At 52.0% G+C, this 16,230-nt stretch overlaps 1 protein-coding gene across 2 annotated transcripts in view; it reads left to right on the top strand.

Annotated features, from left to right (window-relative positions):
• INPPL1 (inositol polyphosphate phosphatase like 1) overlaps positions 1-16,230 on the top strand; it is a 74,663-nt gene that overhangs the window by 55,288 nt on the left and 3,145 nt on the right. For both annotated transcript variants that reach the window (XM_028725775.2, XM_028725774.2), the window contains exons 16-27: positions 352-451; positions 1,634-1,722; positions 2,116-2,197; positions 2,399-2,488; positions 3,375-3,488; positions 4,435-4,523; positions 5,479-5,566; positions 6,807-6,962; positions 8,784-8,871; positions 9,901-10,059; positions 12,386-13,136; positions 14,145-14,278. In XM_028725775.2, coding sequence (XP_028581608.2) covers positions 352-451; positions 1,634-1,722; positions 2,116-2,197; positions 2,399-2,488; positions 3,375-3,488; positions 4,435-4,523; positions 5,479-5,566; positions 6,807-6,962; positions 8,784-8,871; positions 9,901-10,059; positions 12,386-13,136; positions 14,145-14,278 — 1,940 coding nt within the window. The remainder of the gene's footprint in view (positions 1-351; positions 452-1,633; positions 1,723-2,115; positions 2,198-2,398; positions 2,489-3,374; positions 3,489-4,434; positions 4,524-5,478; positions 5,567-6,806; positions 6,963-8,783; positions 8,872-9,900; positions 10,060-12,385; positions 13,137-14,144; positions 14,279-16,230) is intronic.

Genomic DNA, 16,230 nt, shown 5'->3' with positions numbered 1-16,230 from the left:
GGTGGGCTTGTGGGGGGGGCCACGAGAACAGAAGAAGAGCTTGCTGGATCAGGCCCGTGGCCCATGATCCTGTCCAGAGCCCTCCTCTTATCATGGCCAACCAGATAACCAGCATGGGAAACCTGCGAGCAGGATCCGGGCAGAAGAGCATCTCTCTTCTGATTGCGGTTTGCAGCAACTGATGCTTAGAAGTACACTGAAAATGTTGTCTATAAGAATAAATGAAAATTATTATAATTAATTATTGTATTATATTATAATTAAATTAAATAAACAAGGAATATTGTTTATGCTACGATTCTGCGAGGTTCCACACACTGATCTGTGGCATTTTTTCCTCCCCTCCCTCAGGAGATCCTCAGCTACATCAATCGCAAGGAGTTTGAGCCGCTCCTCAGGGTGGATCAGCTCAACCTGGAGAAGGAGAAGCACAAGATCTTCCTGCGATTTAGTGAGCGGCTGATCTCTCTCTCCTCAACCCGCCCCGCCCCCCTTTCCCCTCTTTCTCCAACTCTAGGAGTTGTGTGTTGCAGCCGCTGTTCTCCAACTCAGCTTTGAGTGATGAGCTAAGGGTCCCAGATTGTTTTCAATAACTCCCTTTTAAAGGAAGGTTGGCTAGCATCCGTAATAGTAGAAGGCACAGCCTGTGGAACTCCTTGCCACAGGATGGATGGGGAGGGAGGAACAAGCTGAAGCATGGTGTTGCCTCTTGAGATAAAAGGGCTATGTTAGTAATAGGGAATAACACTCAATATCTAAATAGCTTTTCTAACATTTTTGATATACATTATCTCAGTAACTTTTGCGGCTGCCCTGCCAAGTAAGCCAGCTGCATTCTCCACCTCCTGCCAGCGAAGGACGAGGAGGTTCAGGCTTGAGCTGAGTTTTGAACCTGCAACTTCACGCCTCGCCATTACTAATTTAGAAAATTCAAATGGCAGTCCCTTAAAGCGTCGGGTGGAAGTTTAAAGTCATGTAACAATCATAATGGGGACGCGGGTGGCGCTGTGGGTTAAACCACAGAGCCTAGGACTTGCCGATCAGAAGGTCCCGTTGCTCGGTCCCTGCTCCTGCCAACCTAGCAGTTTGAAAGCATGTCAAAGTGCAAGTAGATAAATAGGTACCGCTCCGGCGGGAAGGTAAACGGCGTTTCCGTGCGCTGCTCTGGTTCGCCAGAAGTGGCTTAGTCATGCTGGCCACATGACCTGGAAGCTGTACGCCGGCTCCCTCGGCCAATAAAGCGAGATGAGCGCCGCAACCCCAGAGTCGGTCACGACTGGACCTAATGGTCAGGGGTCCTTTACCTTTACCTTTAACAACCATAATGCAATAGTCACTCACAGGAGAATAAATGCAACATAAAACATAAGCAGCAGAACCGCTGCATTCATGTGTCACAATAAACTATGGACAATTGTGACTTGAAGAAACCTCACCTGGGCTTTCGCTTTCTCTTCTGCTTCAGCATCAAGGAGACATAAGCTTTTGCTTTCTATTAAACGTAGCTCAGTATCATGTCTGAGCACGACGTGGTGAATGCCAGCCTTGGTTTGTTGAACCATGGTTAAGGCTAGCCATGGTTTGCTGGGTTTGTGCAGCAGCCGGTCTCTGGTTTGTCTTCCGCTTTCCCCAGGCGAGGAGGAGATCACCTTCCCCCCCACGTACCGCTACGAGAGGGGCTCCCGGGACACCTACGTCTGGCATAAACAGAAGCCCACTGGGGTAGGTGCTGCTGGCCCGAGAGGGAAAGGGTGAAGTTGGGACGAGGGGGTTGGCCGCAAATGGGAGGGGAGTGGGCAGAAATGCTCGGTTGCTGTGTAGGGAGGGAGGCAGAGTTCAGCTTGCAGCCTGTCCCTGGGAACATCGGAAGCTGCCTCCTACTGAGCCAGACCCTTGGCCCATACAGCTCCATACTGCCTGCACTGACTGGCAGCAGGGCTCTCCAGGGTTTCCCAGTGGGATCTCTCCCAGACCTACTCTGGGATTGAACCCTGGGATCTTCTGCTTGAGTGCAGATTCCTTAGTCAGAGAAGTGTCAAAAGCAAAGAGCGGATGGTGGGGCTTTCTGCATTCAAGAGTTTCCTTTCCAAAGAAATCTCTGATTCTTGTTCCCAGGTGCGGACAAACGTTCCCTCCTGGTGCGACCGCATCCTCTGGAAGTCCTATCCGGAAACCCACATCAACAGCAACTCTTACGGTGAGTTCTGTGCAGCCATGCTTCTGAAAATGAGCTGCTGGAAACCACAAGAGGGGAAAAGATGCTCTTGTATTCGAATCCTGTTTGCTGGTTCCCCATGGGAGCAACTGGTCAGCCCATGTAAGAACAGGATGCCAGACTAGATAAGCCATTGGCCTGATCCAGCAGAGTTCTCCTGACACTCTTACCCTTCTTTGTCAGGATGCACGGATGATATTGTGAGCAGCGACCACTCCCCTGTCTTCGCGGCATTTGAAGTTGGGGTCACGTCCCAGTTTGTTTCCAAGAAAGGTACTGGCGAATGACGAGTGTGTGCATGCGTGCGCTTGGATGGAGAGGGATTGAGACGGCACCAGTATAGAGCTGTAGAATTGCAGAATTGGAAGACACACCCAAGGGTCAGGTAGTGCGGGAATCTCAGCTAAAAACATCCCATAATACAATCATACCTCATGTTATGTCCGTTTCATGTTACGTGCTTTGAGGTTACATCCCGCGGCGACCCGGAAGTACCGGAAAGGGTTACTTCCGGGTTTCGCCGCTCTCGCATGCGCAGAAGCGCAAAATGACGTCATGCGCAGAAGCAGCGAATCGCAACCCGCGCATGCGCAGACGCGCCGCTGCGGGTTACGCTCTTTTCATGTTGCGAACGGGCCTCTGGAACGGATCCCGTTCAGAACCAGGGGTACCACTGTAATAATAATATTATAATAATTTATTATTTATACTCCACCCATCTGGCTGGGTTTCCCCAGCCACTCTTAGCAGCTCCCAACAGAACACCAATAACAATAATAAAAAAGCAACAACATCAGACATTAAAATCTTCCCAATACAGAGCTGCCTTCAGATGTCTTCTAAAAGTCAGATAGTTGTTTATTTCCCTGATATCTGAAGGGCGGGCGCCACCACCGAGAAGGCCCTCTGCCTGGTTCCTTGTAACTTGGCTTCTCGCAGGGAGGGAACCGCCAGAAGGCCTTCGGCGCTGGACTTCAGTGTCTGGGCAGAACGATGGGGACGGAGACACTCCTTCAGGTCTACCGAAGAGGTCCAACCTCTTGAATCCAGTCCGCATTTCTCACTGGTTCTTGGTGGTTTGGCCTCCTGAGGGAGGGGACCTGTCCAGGGTCTCCCCCTCCAACGCATCCCACCCTCCTTCTCTCCTCCCACCCTCCAGGTCTCTCTAAATCGTCAGACCAGGCCTACATTGAATTCGAGAGCATCGAGGCGATTGTGAAGACAGCCAGCAGGACCAAGTTCTTCATAGAGTTCTACTCTGCCTGCCTAGAAGGTAGGGGTGTGTGTGTGTGTGTGTGTGTGTGTTTGGGGTGTGTTTGTGGAAATAGCCACCCTGGCTAGGGCTGACCCTTAACTTCTGTTAAGACTACTGTAATTTGCTCTACTTGGGGCTGCCCTTGAAGCTGTCCCACAAACTCCAGCGGGTGCAGAGTGCTGCAGCGAGGCTTCTCACGGGGTCTCTGCCATGGGAGCATATTCACCCAGTGCTTTTCCAGCTGCACTGGCTCCCGGTGGAATACAGGGTCAGGTTCAAGGTGCTGGTTTTGACCTTTAAGGCCCTTTGTGGCTTAGGGCCCTCGTATTTACAGGACTGCCTCTCCTGGTCTGCCCTGCAGAGGACCTTAAGGTGCATGAATAATCATAGTTTAGAGGTCCCGGGCCCTAAGGAAGCCAGATTATCCTCCACCAGGGCCAGGGCCTTCTCAGTGATGGCTCCGACCTGGTGGAATGCTCTGCCCCAGGAGACCAGGGCCCTGCAGGATTTAACCTCCTTCTGTCGGGCCTGTAAGACAGAGCTATTCCGCCTGGCCTTTAATTTGAACTTAGCCTGATCTTTTATTCCCCTTCCCTCCCTCCCCCTCCCCTTTTTATGAAGATTACCCGCTCTGGGATCCCACAGCTAATTCTCTCCTGGCCTCCTCACTGGCCCAAATAGGACTAATTTAGCCAGCTAGCCCTGGTGATCATCTAATGTTTATTGGATGGATTTCCCCCCTAAATTGATTTTTGAATCCTGAATTTATTATTCATGTTTTATACTGTATTTTATGATGTTTTTTGTTGCATCAATTAAGTGTTTTAAATTTGTTGTTAGCCGCCCTGAGCCCGGTGTTTTGAACCGGGAAGGGCAGGGTATAAATAAATTATTATTATTATTATTATTATTATTATTATTATTATTATTATTATTATTATTAACTTCCACCCCCCTCCCCCAGAATTCAAGAAGAGCTTTGAGAACGATTCGCAGAGCAGTGACAACATCAACTTCTTGAAAGTGCAGTGGTCGTCCCGGCAGCTGCCGACGGTGAGGCGACTCTTCCTCCTCTTTCCCCCATGCCCTCCTGCCAGCGTCTGACAGTTTGGGGGCGCAGAAGGTCCCTGAGCTGCAAGAGGCCGAGAGGGGCCCAGGGGCCTATCGGAACCGGGGGGGGGGGGGAGAGAGAGGAGCCTCTCCTGAGAGGTGCACTCCATCTGGTCACCGATATTGTGCCAATACCTCTGGCATCAACCTGAAGTTCATTGGAGGCGCATTCCAAGGGCCAGGTGCCACCACGCTAAAGGCCCTGCTGTTAGTGGCCTTAAGATATGGTTACCAGATTTTTTTTCAATGAATCTGGGGACACTTTTATTTTTATTTTTTGGAAGCTGAGTAGCAACAGGGAGTCAGTAGTGGGGATGGTGAGGCAAAAGACCCTGGGCCCAAGCACACATGCATATTGTATTAAGGTGCAAAGCCCTTCTTTCGCACCCTGTGAAACATAAATGCGCAGAGTTTTTTAAAAACTGGGAAACGGCTGCCCACCCGTGACTCCCGAACCTCCCCCGATCAGTCAAAACAAAGGGGGAAGGGGGCAAGAGATCGCACAAGACACATCATATGGGGACTTCCGGCGAGGAAAAATGGCAGCCGCCACAGCATGGAGCAGCTCCTGAAGCCGGCCAGAGCCAACTGTGCTACCAGGCTGGCTCCGGGCTGCTGAGGCTGCCGCTGCCACGTTTTCCGGGCACAGATTTGCAAATCTGGGGACATTCCGGGGACGGAATTTGTCCGGGGACAGATTTGCAAATCTGGGACTGTCCCCAGGAACCGGGGACGTCTGGTAAACCTACCTTAAGACTCCCCTCTGGAGCAAACAGAGCCGCTAAGCTTGTCTCCTCTTGAGATTCAAAGAGGCGCACAAAGTAAACCTGTCCAAACATTTGGTGCGTTGACGCTCCCGTTGGCCTCGACTCATCCCCTTTCGTTCTTCTGCCTGCAGCTCAAGCCCATCCTCTCCGACATTGAATACCTCCAAGACCAGCACATCCTCTTGACGGTCAAATCTCTGGATGGCTACGAGTCCTATGGTAAGGAGCTGGGAAGTTCCTGGAGGTGGGGAACCAGGTGCGTGGCAGAACCAGGCACGCTGGACCTAGAACTGGACTTTCGTCCATGCATGGCAGTCTTGACAGGAAGGCGGGACTTCAGAGTGTAGCTCTGCAGGAACGCAGTCGCTGTTTTGCTATCCGCTTGCAGATTGAATCAGTTCGCCGGTTTCAAGACCCATCTGGCTGGGTTTCCGCAGGCACTCTGGTTGGCTCCCATCATTATCAAGCGATAAAACATCAGTCATTCATAACTTCCCTAATCAGGGCTGCCGTCAGATGTCTTCTAAAAGTCAGATAGTTGTTTATTTCCTTGACATCTGATGGGAGGGCGTTCAACAGGGCAGGTGCCACCACCAAGAAGGCCCTCTGCCTGGTTCTCGCAGGGAGGGAACAGCCAGAAGGCCCTCAGTGCTGGACCTCAGTGTCCAGGGTAGAGACACTCCTTCAGTTATACTGCGCCAAGGCCGTTTATGTGGGAAGGTCTACTTTAGCAGAGTTAAACAATCCCCTTTATAAGTTTATGCAGCCACCAGCTTGTTGCTGACTCGTCTGAGTTCTACTAATAAAGACGCCGTCCTGGTTAAAAATCCCTTTGAATCCATCTTAAAGAATACACACACGAATCTGATTCATGTTAATATAAAACTATTTTACTCTCAGATTCATTCAGGTTTACAGAACTGTACCTGAAGGCAGGCTTAGGTTACATAACAAAGAAATAAACTATAGCAGAGGGAAGTTGGTCCTGAGGTCACTGCAACTGGCTTAGGTACCTAGTTTAGAGGTCCCGGGCCCTAAGGAAATCAGATTATCCTCCGCCAGAGCCTTTTCAGTGATGGCTCCGACCTGGTGGAATGCTCTGTCCCATGAGACCAGGGCCCTGCAGGATTTAACCTCCTTCCGCCAGGCCTGTAAGACAGAGCTATTCTGCCTGGCCTTTAATTTGAATTCAGCCTGATCTTTTATTCCCCTTCCCTTCCCTTCCCTTCCCTCTCCCTCCCCTTTTATGAAGATCACCTGCTCTGAGACCCCACAGCTAATTCTCCCCTGGCCTCCTCGCTGGCCCAAGTAGGACCAATTCAGCCAGCTAGCCCTAATTCTTCCCCCCCCCAAAAGGCGAGGTGGGGGGCGAGGCTGCTTCCGCCGCGGCAATTGGGCTGGACCTCTTTTGCCCCTCGCCCCATGCCCTGACCCACCCTGCCTCTTCTTCCCCACGCAGGCGAGTGTGTCATTGCCCTCAAGTCCATGATTGGCAGCACTGCCCAGCAGTTCCTCACCTACCTGTCCCACCGTGGCGAGGAGACGGGCAACATCCGTGGCTCCATGAAGGTGCGGGTCCCAGCGGAGCGGATGGGGACCCGCGAGAGGCTCTACGGTGAGGAGGAGGAGGAGCAGGAGAGGGAGGGGGCTGCCAGCACGAGGGGCGGGGGGTTGTGATGGGAGTACCTTTGGCTCTCCACAGTGTGCCCAGCTAAGGTGGGTTTTTATTTTCTGGGTTTTTCTATGCTGCAAATTACCTTGGGACCTTCCACTGAAGGAGATGCTGATCATAGCAGTAATTTATTATTAATTATTCCATCTAAATCAGACTGGCAAAATAAAATAAGAGAGTACACTGAGCTGGCGAGACTATCAGCTACGAGACGTTAACTGATGAAAAATTTATCAGAGAGTGGGACGTATACGGAGTCTGTGTAAAAGAACGTTGCCAAAATATTAATCTGCTGGCAGGTTTTGATTGAACTTTGGTGTGCAAGTAGGATATTATAAAATAAATTTTATAGTAAGTTAAATAACATGGAGGAAAGGAAGTTAAGAGCGTGTATTTAAGGAATTTGATTCGGGAACGCAATGGGAAGATTGGAGGTCATGTTAAATTCAATTACAAATTCATGTACAAGGCAAGTTATCAGTTAAGGAATGAATGATTGTTTATTTTTGTTCTTCTATTTTGTTTTCAACATCCATTGAACATTTCTGTTATAAAGTTTTAAACCAATAAAGCATTTAATAATAATAAAAAATAAGACGATGCTGATAATAACAGTAATTTGTTATTATTTATTGCATCTATATCCCCTAAGGAGCGCCTGTGGCTCACCCCCTTCCTCGTTTAATCCCCCGCGACAACCCTGGGGGGTAGGCCAGGCTGAGAGGCAGGGACTGGCCCCCGAGGTCACCCACTGACCTTCGTGGGGATTTCAACCCTGACCTCTCCCAGGTCCCGGCCCAGGACTCTAACCACTACGCAGCGCTGCTGGCGATGAGCGTGAAACCCGGTAGATGACGACAAACGTCATGTTGTTCTGCTGGGTGGGTCAACCTCTAAAGCAGAGGGTGGGGAACCTCCATCCCACAGGCCAATCCTGGCCCCACTGGGAGGGATGCCCCCCAAATCAGAGGGCTTTAAAAGAAGATGGGACAGATTCAGGGAAGGAGAGAGATATTAGCCAAGATGCCTCTGCTCCTCTGCCTCCACAGTCGGAGGCCGCGATGCTTCTGAATAGCAGTTTCTAGATAACTCAGCAGAGGAGAGTTGCTCTGTGTTCGAATCCTGCTTGCAAGTTTCCAACCGGCATCTGGTTTGCCGCTGAGAGAACAGGATCCTGGACTAAGATGGTCCACTGGGCTGGACCAGCAGGCTCTAATTAATTTCCTTCAATTTTATCAGCCCTGTGCGAATCCCGATTTTATTCCGATTTGGAGAAATGTATTTCGTGTAGAGTATTAGAGTATTTGGACGCGGGTGGCGCTGTGGGTAAAAGCCTCAGCGCCTGGGGCTTGCCGATCAAAAGGTCGGCGGTTCAAATCCCCGCGGTGGGGTGCGCTCCCATTGTTCGGTCCCAGCGCCTGCCAACCTAGCAGTTCGAAAGCACCCCCGGGTGCAAGTAGATAAATAGGGACCGCTTACTAGCGGGAAGGTAAACGGCGTTTCCATGTGCGGCTCTGGCTCGCCAGAGCAGCGATGTCACGCTGGCCACGTGACCCGGAAGTGTCTCCGGACAGTGCTGGCCCCCGGCCTCTTGAGCGAGATGGGCGCGCAACCCCAGAGTCGGACACGACTGGCCCGTACGGGCAGGGGTACCTTTACCTTTACCTTTATTTCGTGCGAATGGCCTTGATCTACTGCAAGGCGGGGAGGTCCACCCCAGGGTTGGATCCGCACTCAGAGCCTGTTCCCCTTCCCCTCCCACAGAATGGATCAGCATCGATAAGGACGAGACGGGAGCCGCCAAAGGGAAACTTCAGCCGGTAGCAACACGGACCAACCTTGACTACACCAAGTAAGACTCTGGGAGCGGGGCCGCCCCCTTGAAGCGGTCTGGAGGGAAGAGGGGCAACATCCAGGATAGGAACTGCAGTGGCTGGGCAGGATCAAAGCGGCAGAGCGAAACCTCTCTCCTTTTTAAAAGCAAAACCTGCCTCCATTTCTTCCCAGTTTCCTTGAAAGGCAGAGACTGGACTGGGGGGGGTGCTGTGCATTTATTTGTTTATTGCATTTACATTTCACCCTTTTCTCCTTGGAGCTCAGTTTGGCGTACGCGCTTCTCCCCCCTCCTTGTCTATTCCCCGCAACAACCCTGGGAGGCAGGCTAGGCTGAGAGGCAGTAACTGGCCCAGTGAGCTTCATGGCCAAGTGGGGGATTTGAACCCTGCTCCCCCAGGTCCTAGTCCGACACTCTAACCACTGCGCCACACTGCCACATTTTTAAGAGGCTTGGGTGCCCAGCTTTCAAAGGGTGCCATTGCATGCAATTGCCATACAGTGGTACCTCAGGTTAAGTACTTAATTCGTTCCGGAGGTCCGTACTTAACCTGAAACTGTTCTTAACCTGAAGCACCACTTTAGCTAGTGGGGCCTCCTGCTGCTGCCATGCCGCCGGAGCACAATTTCTGTTCTCATTCTGAAGCAAAGTGCTTAACCTGAAGCACTATTTCTGGGTTAGCAGAGTCTGTAACCTGAAGCGTATGTAACCTGAAGTGTACGTAACCTGAAGCGTATGTAACCCGAGGTACCACTGTATTAAGTAAACCACTTGGAGATATCTTTTGATAAGTGTCCAGTCTTGCTGAACAATAAAATAAAATAAAAGCCAGTGTTGACCAGCTTTTTGCTGTTCCGCTCAGGCCCTGCGTGTGGGTCTCCCACGGGGGCCCCTGTTTGGCTCTTGTGGCCCTTTAGTCTGACCTAGCAGCTAGAAATTCTTACGTTCTTCACGTTCCTCGGGAGTGTGGTAAGTAAAGAGATTCAGGCAGCCTTCCGGGCCTAAAGGTCTCATCGTTGTGCCTTCTCAAACCTTTCCATCCGCTAGATCTGTGGGGCGCAAACATTCCCCTGGGGACGCCCCACCAATGGCCGCCTGCCCCGTTGGGAAGCTCTTAGATGATCTGGAGAAGCCCGGCACCCAGACAGACAGCCGCCCGCCGGCTCCCCATCGCGGCACCTCCAGAGACGAGGCATCCCAGGGCAGGTGAGTGAGCTGCAAATGGATTGTAGAATCATAGCAAATGTTGGGTCTTCAGGAAAGGGGTGAACCCACCCCAGCAAGGGAAGCGAAATAAGTCACTGACAGTGTCCCAAATTGACCAAGGACTCGCTCCTGGTCCTCAGCAGCTAATGTGGCTACCTGCCCATTATCACGGTTGGGGACGCGGGTGGCGCTGTGGCCTAAACCACTGAGCCTCTTGGGCTTCCCTATCAGAAGGTTGGTGGTTCGAATCCCCGCGAAGGGGTGAGCTTCCATTGCTCGGTCCCTGCTCCTGCCAACCTAGCAGTTCAAAAGCACACCAGTGCAAGTAAATAAATAGGTACCACTCCGGCGGGAAGGTAAACGGCGTTTCCGTGCGCTCTGCTTTCCATCACGGTGTTCTGTTGTGCCAGAAGCGGTTTAGTCATGCTGGCCGCATGACCCGGAAAGCTGTCTGTGGACAAACGCCGGCTCCTTCAGCCTGAAGTGAGATGAACGCTGTGGGAATGTTGTGGGTAACAGGAGAGGATATATTGATTAATATTATCCTTCCTAACTCTCTTAAGAATCTCTTAAGTTCTGTTATTTCTGGTAAGACCCATTTGATTCCCTCCTTAAAAGAATAAAGACACAACGGTCTTGTTCATAAGTAACAATAAGAAGTTTACTCACGGTCAGGCAGAGCACAATGTGATTGATCCCTGAAGGCAGGCTTTAGGCTTAAGGTTACAAATATGTACTTATAGGTTACCCCGTATGGGAGATAACCCAGGGACCCAGGTGAAGCAGGAAGCAGGCAGGACGAAAAAGAGAAGGAAAGGGAAGGTGGTTAAGTGACTTAAGACTTTTACCAGGTCTGGAAAGGTCACACCCACCTACTAGTTACATGCAAAGGAGGGATGCTCCAGCCAGGTGTAACAGGAAGCTCGACTGGCTGGACCAACATCTCCTGCAGGTCCACTCTAGGCAATTAGGTAATGTTGTACTTGACTGCTCCAGTGGATTACCGTAAATTTCGCTCTATAACACGCAGATTTTTTCTCCTAAAAAGTATGGGGAAATGTCTGTGCGTGTTATTGAGCAAATGTGTGGCCCCTGGAGCTGACTCGCCGGGGCAAAAATAGGCAAAAATCAGGCAAAAATAAGATCGGGCGGGCGGCGGAGGGAAGGCGGAAGCTGCTGCTTTCCTGCATTCTGCCTCAGGGTCTTACTGCCCACCCGCTTCTGTTGCTGCGTTTGCTCAAACTCAACAAAGAGCAGGGAATCCCCTGCCCTCCTGGCAAGCAGAGGGTTAAGGAAAGGATCGAGCCCTTCCTTCTAATTCTTTCCTAGTCACACTGTGTGCAGGCTCCAGCCCACCACCTCCTCCTCTCCGTGCTCTAGGGACTCGCAGGCAGCCGAAAAACATGCAGGTGGGAGAGAGAGAGAGAGAGGGCTGGCTTGGGGGGGGGGACTTTTGCCTTCCTTTCCTCCCCCCCACCCCGTTAAACTCCTCCCCTGCATTCTTAGCCAGCTGCTTCTCCGCACACCCCTCTTGTGCTTCTTGTCCCTTCTGTGTTTTTCCTTCCCTCCCCATTTAAAACGTGGTGACAAAGCACGGATCCACATGGATCCTCAGGATTTTTGCATTGGGTCACCCCAAATTCACCATCAGATCATATTACATGTCCATGGCTACAGTCTGTACCAAAAAAATCACGCACCCACGGTTGCCTGGGGCTGCAATGGTGCAAAAACGTGGTTACAAAGCATGGATCCACAGGATCTTTGCACTGGGTCACCCCAAATTCACCATCAGATAACATAGCATGTCCATGGCTACATCTTGCACCAAAAAAATCACTCACCCACTGTGGCCTAGGGTCACAGTGGTGCAAAAACGTGGTTACAAAGCATGGATCCACATGGATCCTCAGGATTTTTGCATTTGGCTACTCCAAACTCACTGTCAGATCCCATGTCTGTGGCCACAGCATGAACCACAAAAATCATACATCCACTGTTTCATTTAGAATATTTTTTTTCTTGTTTTCCTCCTCTAAAAACTACATGCGTGTTATGGTCTGGTGCGTGTTATAGAGCGAAAAATACGGTACATCCCACAAACGCCACACCCCTGTCACCTTCGACTGGACTTAACCGTCCAGGGGTCCTTTACCTTTTACCTTTTATTGTCACAGTGCAAAGTGATTGCTTTGGTCCAAGGAGACTTGGTTTTGCTAATTGGTCCAAGGAGACTCCTGCACTGAGCACAAAAATAAAATTATTGGATGAAAAAGCTTTGTCTTGTTCCTAATTGCCTCAGCTGCCCCTCCTGTTTCCTGCCCAGGCCCAGGCCGGACGCCCCCCCGGATCCCGATGGGCCCCCCCTGAAGAACAGCTTCAACAACCCGGCCTACTACGTCCTGGAGGGGGTCCCGCACCAGCTGCTGGTCTCGGATCTGCCCCTGGCGACGGCGGCCAAGCCCCCCGCCCCCAGGAACAAAGTCCAGATCACGGTGCCCATCCAGGCTGAGCACCGGCGGCCGCAGCAGCCCCCCTGCCGGGCGGAGGAGAGCTCGGAGGAGGAGGAGCAAGGGGTCCTCAACCTGCCGCCCCCCGACTTCCCGCCACCCCCCTTGCCCAAGCTGGTGGAGTTTGACGTCTCCGGGGACTCCTTCTACACCCCTGCGGCCACCCGGGTGGAAGAGCACGGAGCGAGCAAGGCCCAAGCGACCGTGGCCTTCAGCGAGCCCCTGGAGGCCAAGCCCCCCAAGGTGCACCCCAGGCCGGCTCCGTCCCTGGGGCCGGGGTTCCTGATGGAGCCCCCCAGTGCCCCCCAGGGGCCCGGGGGTCCCCTGGACGACCGCTCCTGCTCCGTCCTCCAGATGGCCAAGACCCTCAGCGAGGTGGACTATGCCGGCGGCAGCAATGGTGGTGCGCTGGGGAGGGAGCAGTCGGGGCGGCCCCCGGCGCACCCCCTGACCAAAGTGAGGCTGGATCTGCCCCACCACCGGTGCCTGCACCCCGACTACAGCCGCCCCATCGCCTTCCCCCCACGGTCCATTCGCGAGAGCATCGAGGAAGACCTGGCAGAAGAGGTACGCTCTGGGGGTGGGGAGGAGGGAAAGAGGGAGGGAGGGCCTCCCCTGCCAAATGGGGGGGGGCTGCTGTGCCCATTGGGGATCCAGCCCCCCCCCAAATCAAAATGAGTGGGAGAGGGTGGAGTCCTTGGGAAATAGAGACACAACTTGCAGAATCTACTTTCTTCTTTGGAAACGGGGACGGAAGAGCAAGCAGAAGCTGGATGAGGGTCGGGAGAGGCAGCTCTGGGGAGTTTGGGAAGGGGGTGTCAGCCCCAAATTACCCCAGATGTTCTTCACCCCTGGACCCAAAGCGAAGTGGGGAAATCTCCAGGACTGACAGGGTTTGAAGATCTCCTCAGGATCAATATTTGCCAGCACTGAATTTCTGCCCTGGCTTCCCACAAAGGCGCTTGCGATGCCGTAAAACCTCGTCTGCATCTCTCTCTCTCTTTCCCTCCCTTTCTTTAAAAGCATTTTGATACCACTTAATACCACTTAATATTTCAGAAATCAAGGGGCGGTGTGCTGTCTAAAAACAAAGTAAACAACATAACTAAAACTTGAAAACAAAATCACATCCTAAAACTAGTGTAGGCATGGACAAATAAGACAATGGAGCGCGCCTCCGAGGGTGAACTCAAACCGCTGGAGAATCACAGCGCCTGCTGTGGCCGCAGAGACTGGAAACTTATAACTGCTGCCTCCTGTGTTGTTTTTGCTGCATTAGCAGGACTGGAGTGACCTCCCCAGGGTGCAAGTCTGGGTGGTGGGTCTGGAGGTCCTGGGCTGCCCAGACAACAAGACTCCCTCTCGGCCTCCAATCACCTACAGCTCCATGAGACAGCCCTTGAGATATTTGATATCCTGTCTCCTCTTGTCTAAGCTAAACATACCCAGCTCCTTCAACCGTTCCTCACAGGGCTTGGCTTGCAGGCCCTCAATCCTCTAGTCACCCTCTTCTGCCCACCTTCCAGCTTGTCAATTTCCTTTGTCTGATGTGTCTGTCCGTCTGCCGCCCCTCAGACCCTTAGCCAGGACGGCCGCAGCAGCTCCAGGCAGAGTGAGTCCAGTGTGGGCGAGTGGCTGAGAGCGATCGGCATGGAGAAATATGAGGAGGGCTTGATCCACAACGGCTGGGACGACCTGGAGTTCCTCAGGTGAGTCTCCTCCAGGGCACCCCCTTCCTTATAATAAATTTTATTTATCCCCCGCCCTCCCCAGCCAAGACTGGGCTCAGGGTGGCTAACACCCATATAAAACAAATTGATTGAATTGCAGCTTAAAAACAAGATTAAAATACAACATTAAAACATTAAAATACAGTCTCATTTCAATGGAAACTCAAATCAAAGACTTTTTTGGGGATGAAAACGTCAAGTCTTCACCAAGGCCAGCTATCCAGACTGGTCCTACGTGGGCCAGAAAAAAGCCAGGGAAGTCCCCAAATAGGAGTTCCGTCACAGGAGGAAAAAGGAGGGGGAGGGGATCAAGTGGATTCCAAGCCAAAGGCCAGGCGGAACAACTCTGTCTAACAGGTCCTGCGGAAAGAAATCAGATCCTGCAGGGCCCTGGTCTCAGGAGACAGAGCGTTCCACCAGGCTGGAGCCAGAGTTGAAAAGGTCCTGGCTCTGGTTGAGGCTAATCTAACTTCCTTAGGGCCCGGGACCTCCAAAGTGTTGTCATTTGTGGACCTTAAGGTCCTCCGCGGGGCATACCGGGAGAGAGCCAAAAGGATGAAGGACATTCCTCCCACTTCTCTGCAGCGGCCCAGGACTCCGTTGCCAAATCCGAGAAGACGTCCAGTCTCAAGAATTTGGAGCCACTGGTCTGATCCAGCAGGCTCTTCTTGTGTTTTTGTGTTCAAGGGTTTGGCAAACTGTCTTCATTGAAGAGATCTTGCATAAACTACACTTCTCCAGCTATAAGTATCAATTCAAAGTGCTGGTGCTGACCTTGAAAGCCCTAAACGGCCTCGGCCCTGTATACCTAAAGGAGTGTCTACCACCCTCATTGTCCAGCCCGAAGTCTGAGGTCCAGCTCCGAGGGCCTTCTAGCGGTTCCCTCACTGCGAGAAGCGATGTTACAGGGCCTTCCCAGTAGTGGCGCCCACCTTGTGGAAAGCCCTCCCACCAGATGCCAAGGAGATAAATAACTACCTGACTTTGAGAAGACCTCTCAAGGCAGCCCTGTTATCGGGATGCTTTTAATGTGTGATGTTCAGTTGTGTTGTATACCCTGTTGGAAGCTGCCCAGAGTGACTGGGACAACCCAGTCAGACGGGCAGGATACAAAAATTGATTGATTGATTGATTGTTATTATTAGTATCCAAATGGCGGAGCTCCAATGACTGCTTTTTTGGCTATGTAGCATGATTTTACTCCTTACACAAATATTGAGGCTTGTGGTCACTGAGCATCATAGTTATAGTCTGAGCCGAGGGCCTGGGCAGGCCTTTGAGGGTGGACCAGGCCTGGGGGAAAGGACTCTAGGAGGTGACTAAGGGCTTGGAGGTGACTTAAGACCCGTTGCTCCGTCCCAGCTCCTGCCCACCTAGCAGTTCGACAGCACGTCAAAGTGCAAGTAGATAAATAGGTACCGTTCCGGCGGGAAGGTAAACGGTGTTTCCGTGCGCTGCTCTGGTTCGCCAGAAGTGGCTTAGTCATGCTGGTCACATGACCCGGAAGATGTATGCCGGCTCCCTCGGCCAATAAAGCGAGATGAGCGCCGCAACCCCAGAGTCGTTCGCGACTGGACCTAATGGTCAGGGGTCCCTTTACCTTTTAAGGGCTTAAAGGCGTCATTCCTCTCGGCAGAGATAATACCTTGGTAGAAAGGGAGCATGGAAACAGAGGTGCAGGGTTAGGAGTGGAGAGAAATGAGGCCTGGGAGCTTGAGGTTGGCATCCAAAGTGAGAAAACCCCTGGAGGGATATCAGAAGAGGAGGAGTCCCAGCCATGGGGGTGGGAGGGGGTTTCAGCATCAGTGGGTGTGCTTTCTCAGGTGCTGCAGAGCATTATTTTGTCCACCGGGGGGCACTCATTTCCCAACTCTGTGCAGCATCCATTCCCTACAGGTGAGCTTGGAGGAAATTCCTTCCAGCCCAAACTT

The sequence above is a fragment of the Podarcis muralis genome, chromosome 4 (assembly GCF_964188315.1).
Source record: "Podarcis muralis chromosome 4, rPodMur119.hap1.1, whole genome shotgun sequence".
Lineage (NCBI taxonomy): Eukaryota > Metazoa > Chordata > Lepidosauria > Squamata > Lacertidae > Podarcis > Podarcis muralis.
The sequence above is the reverse complement of the archived record's forward strand: the minus strand, read 5'-3'. Positions and strand labels throughout refer to the sequence as shown.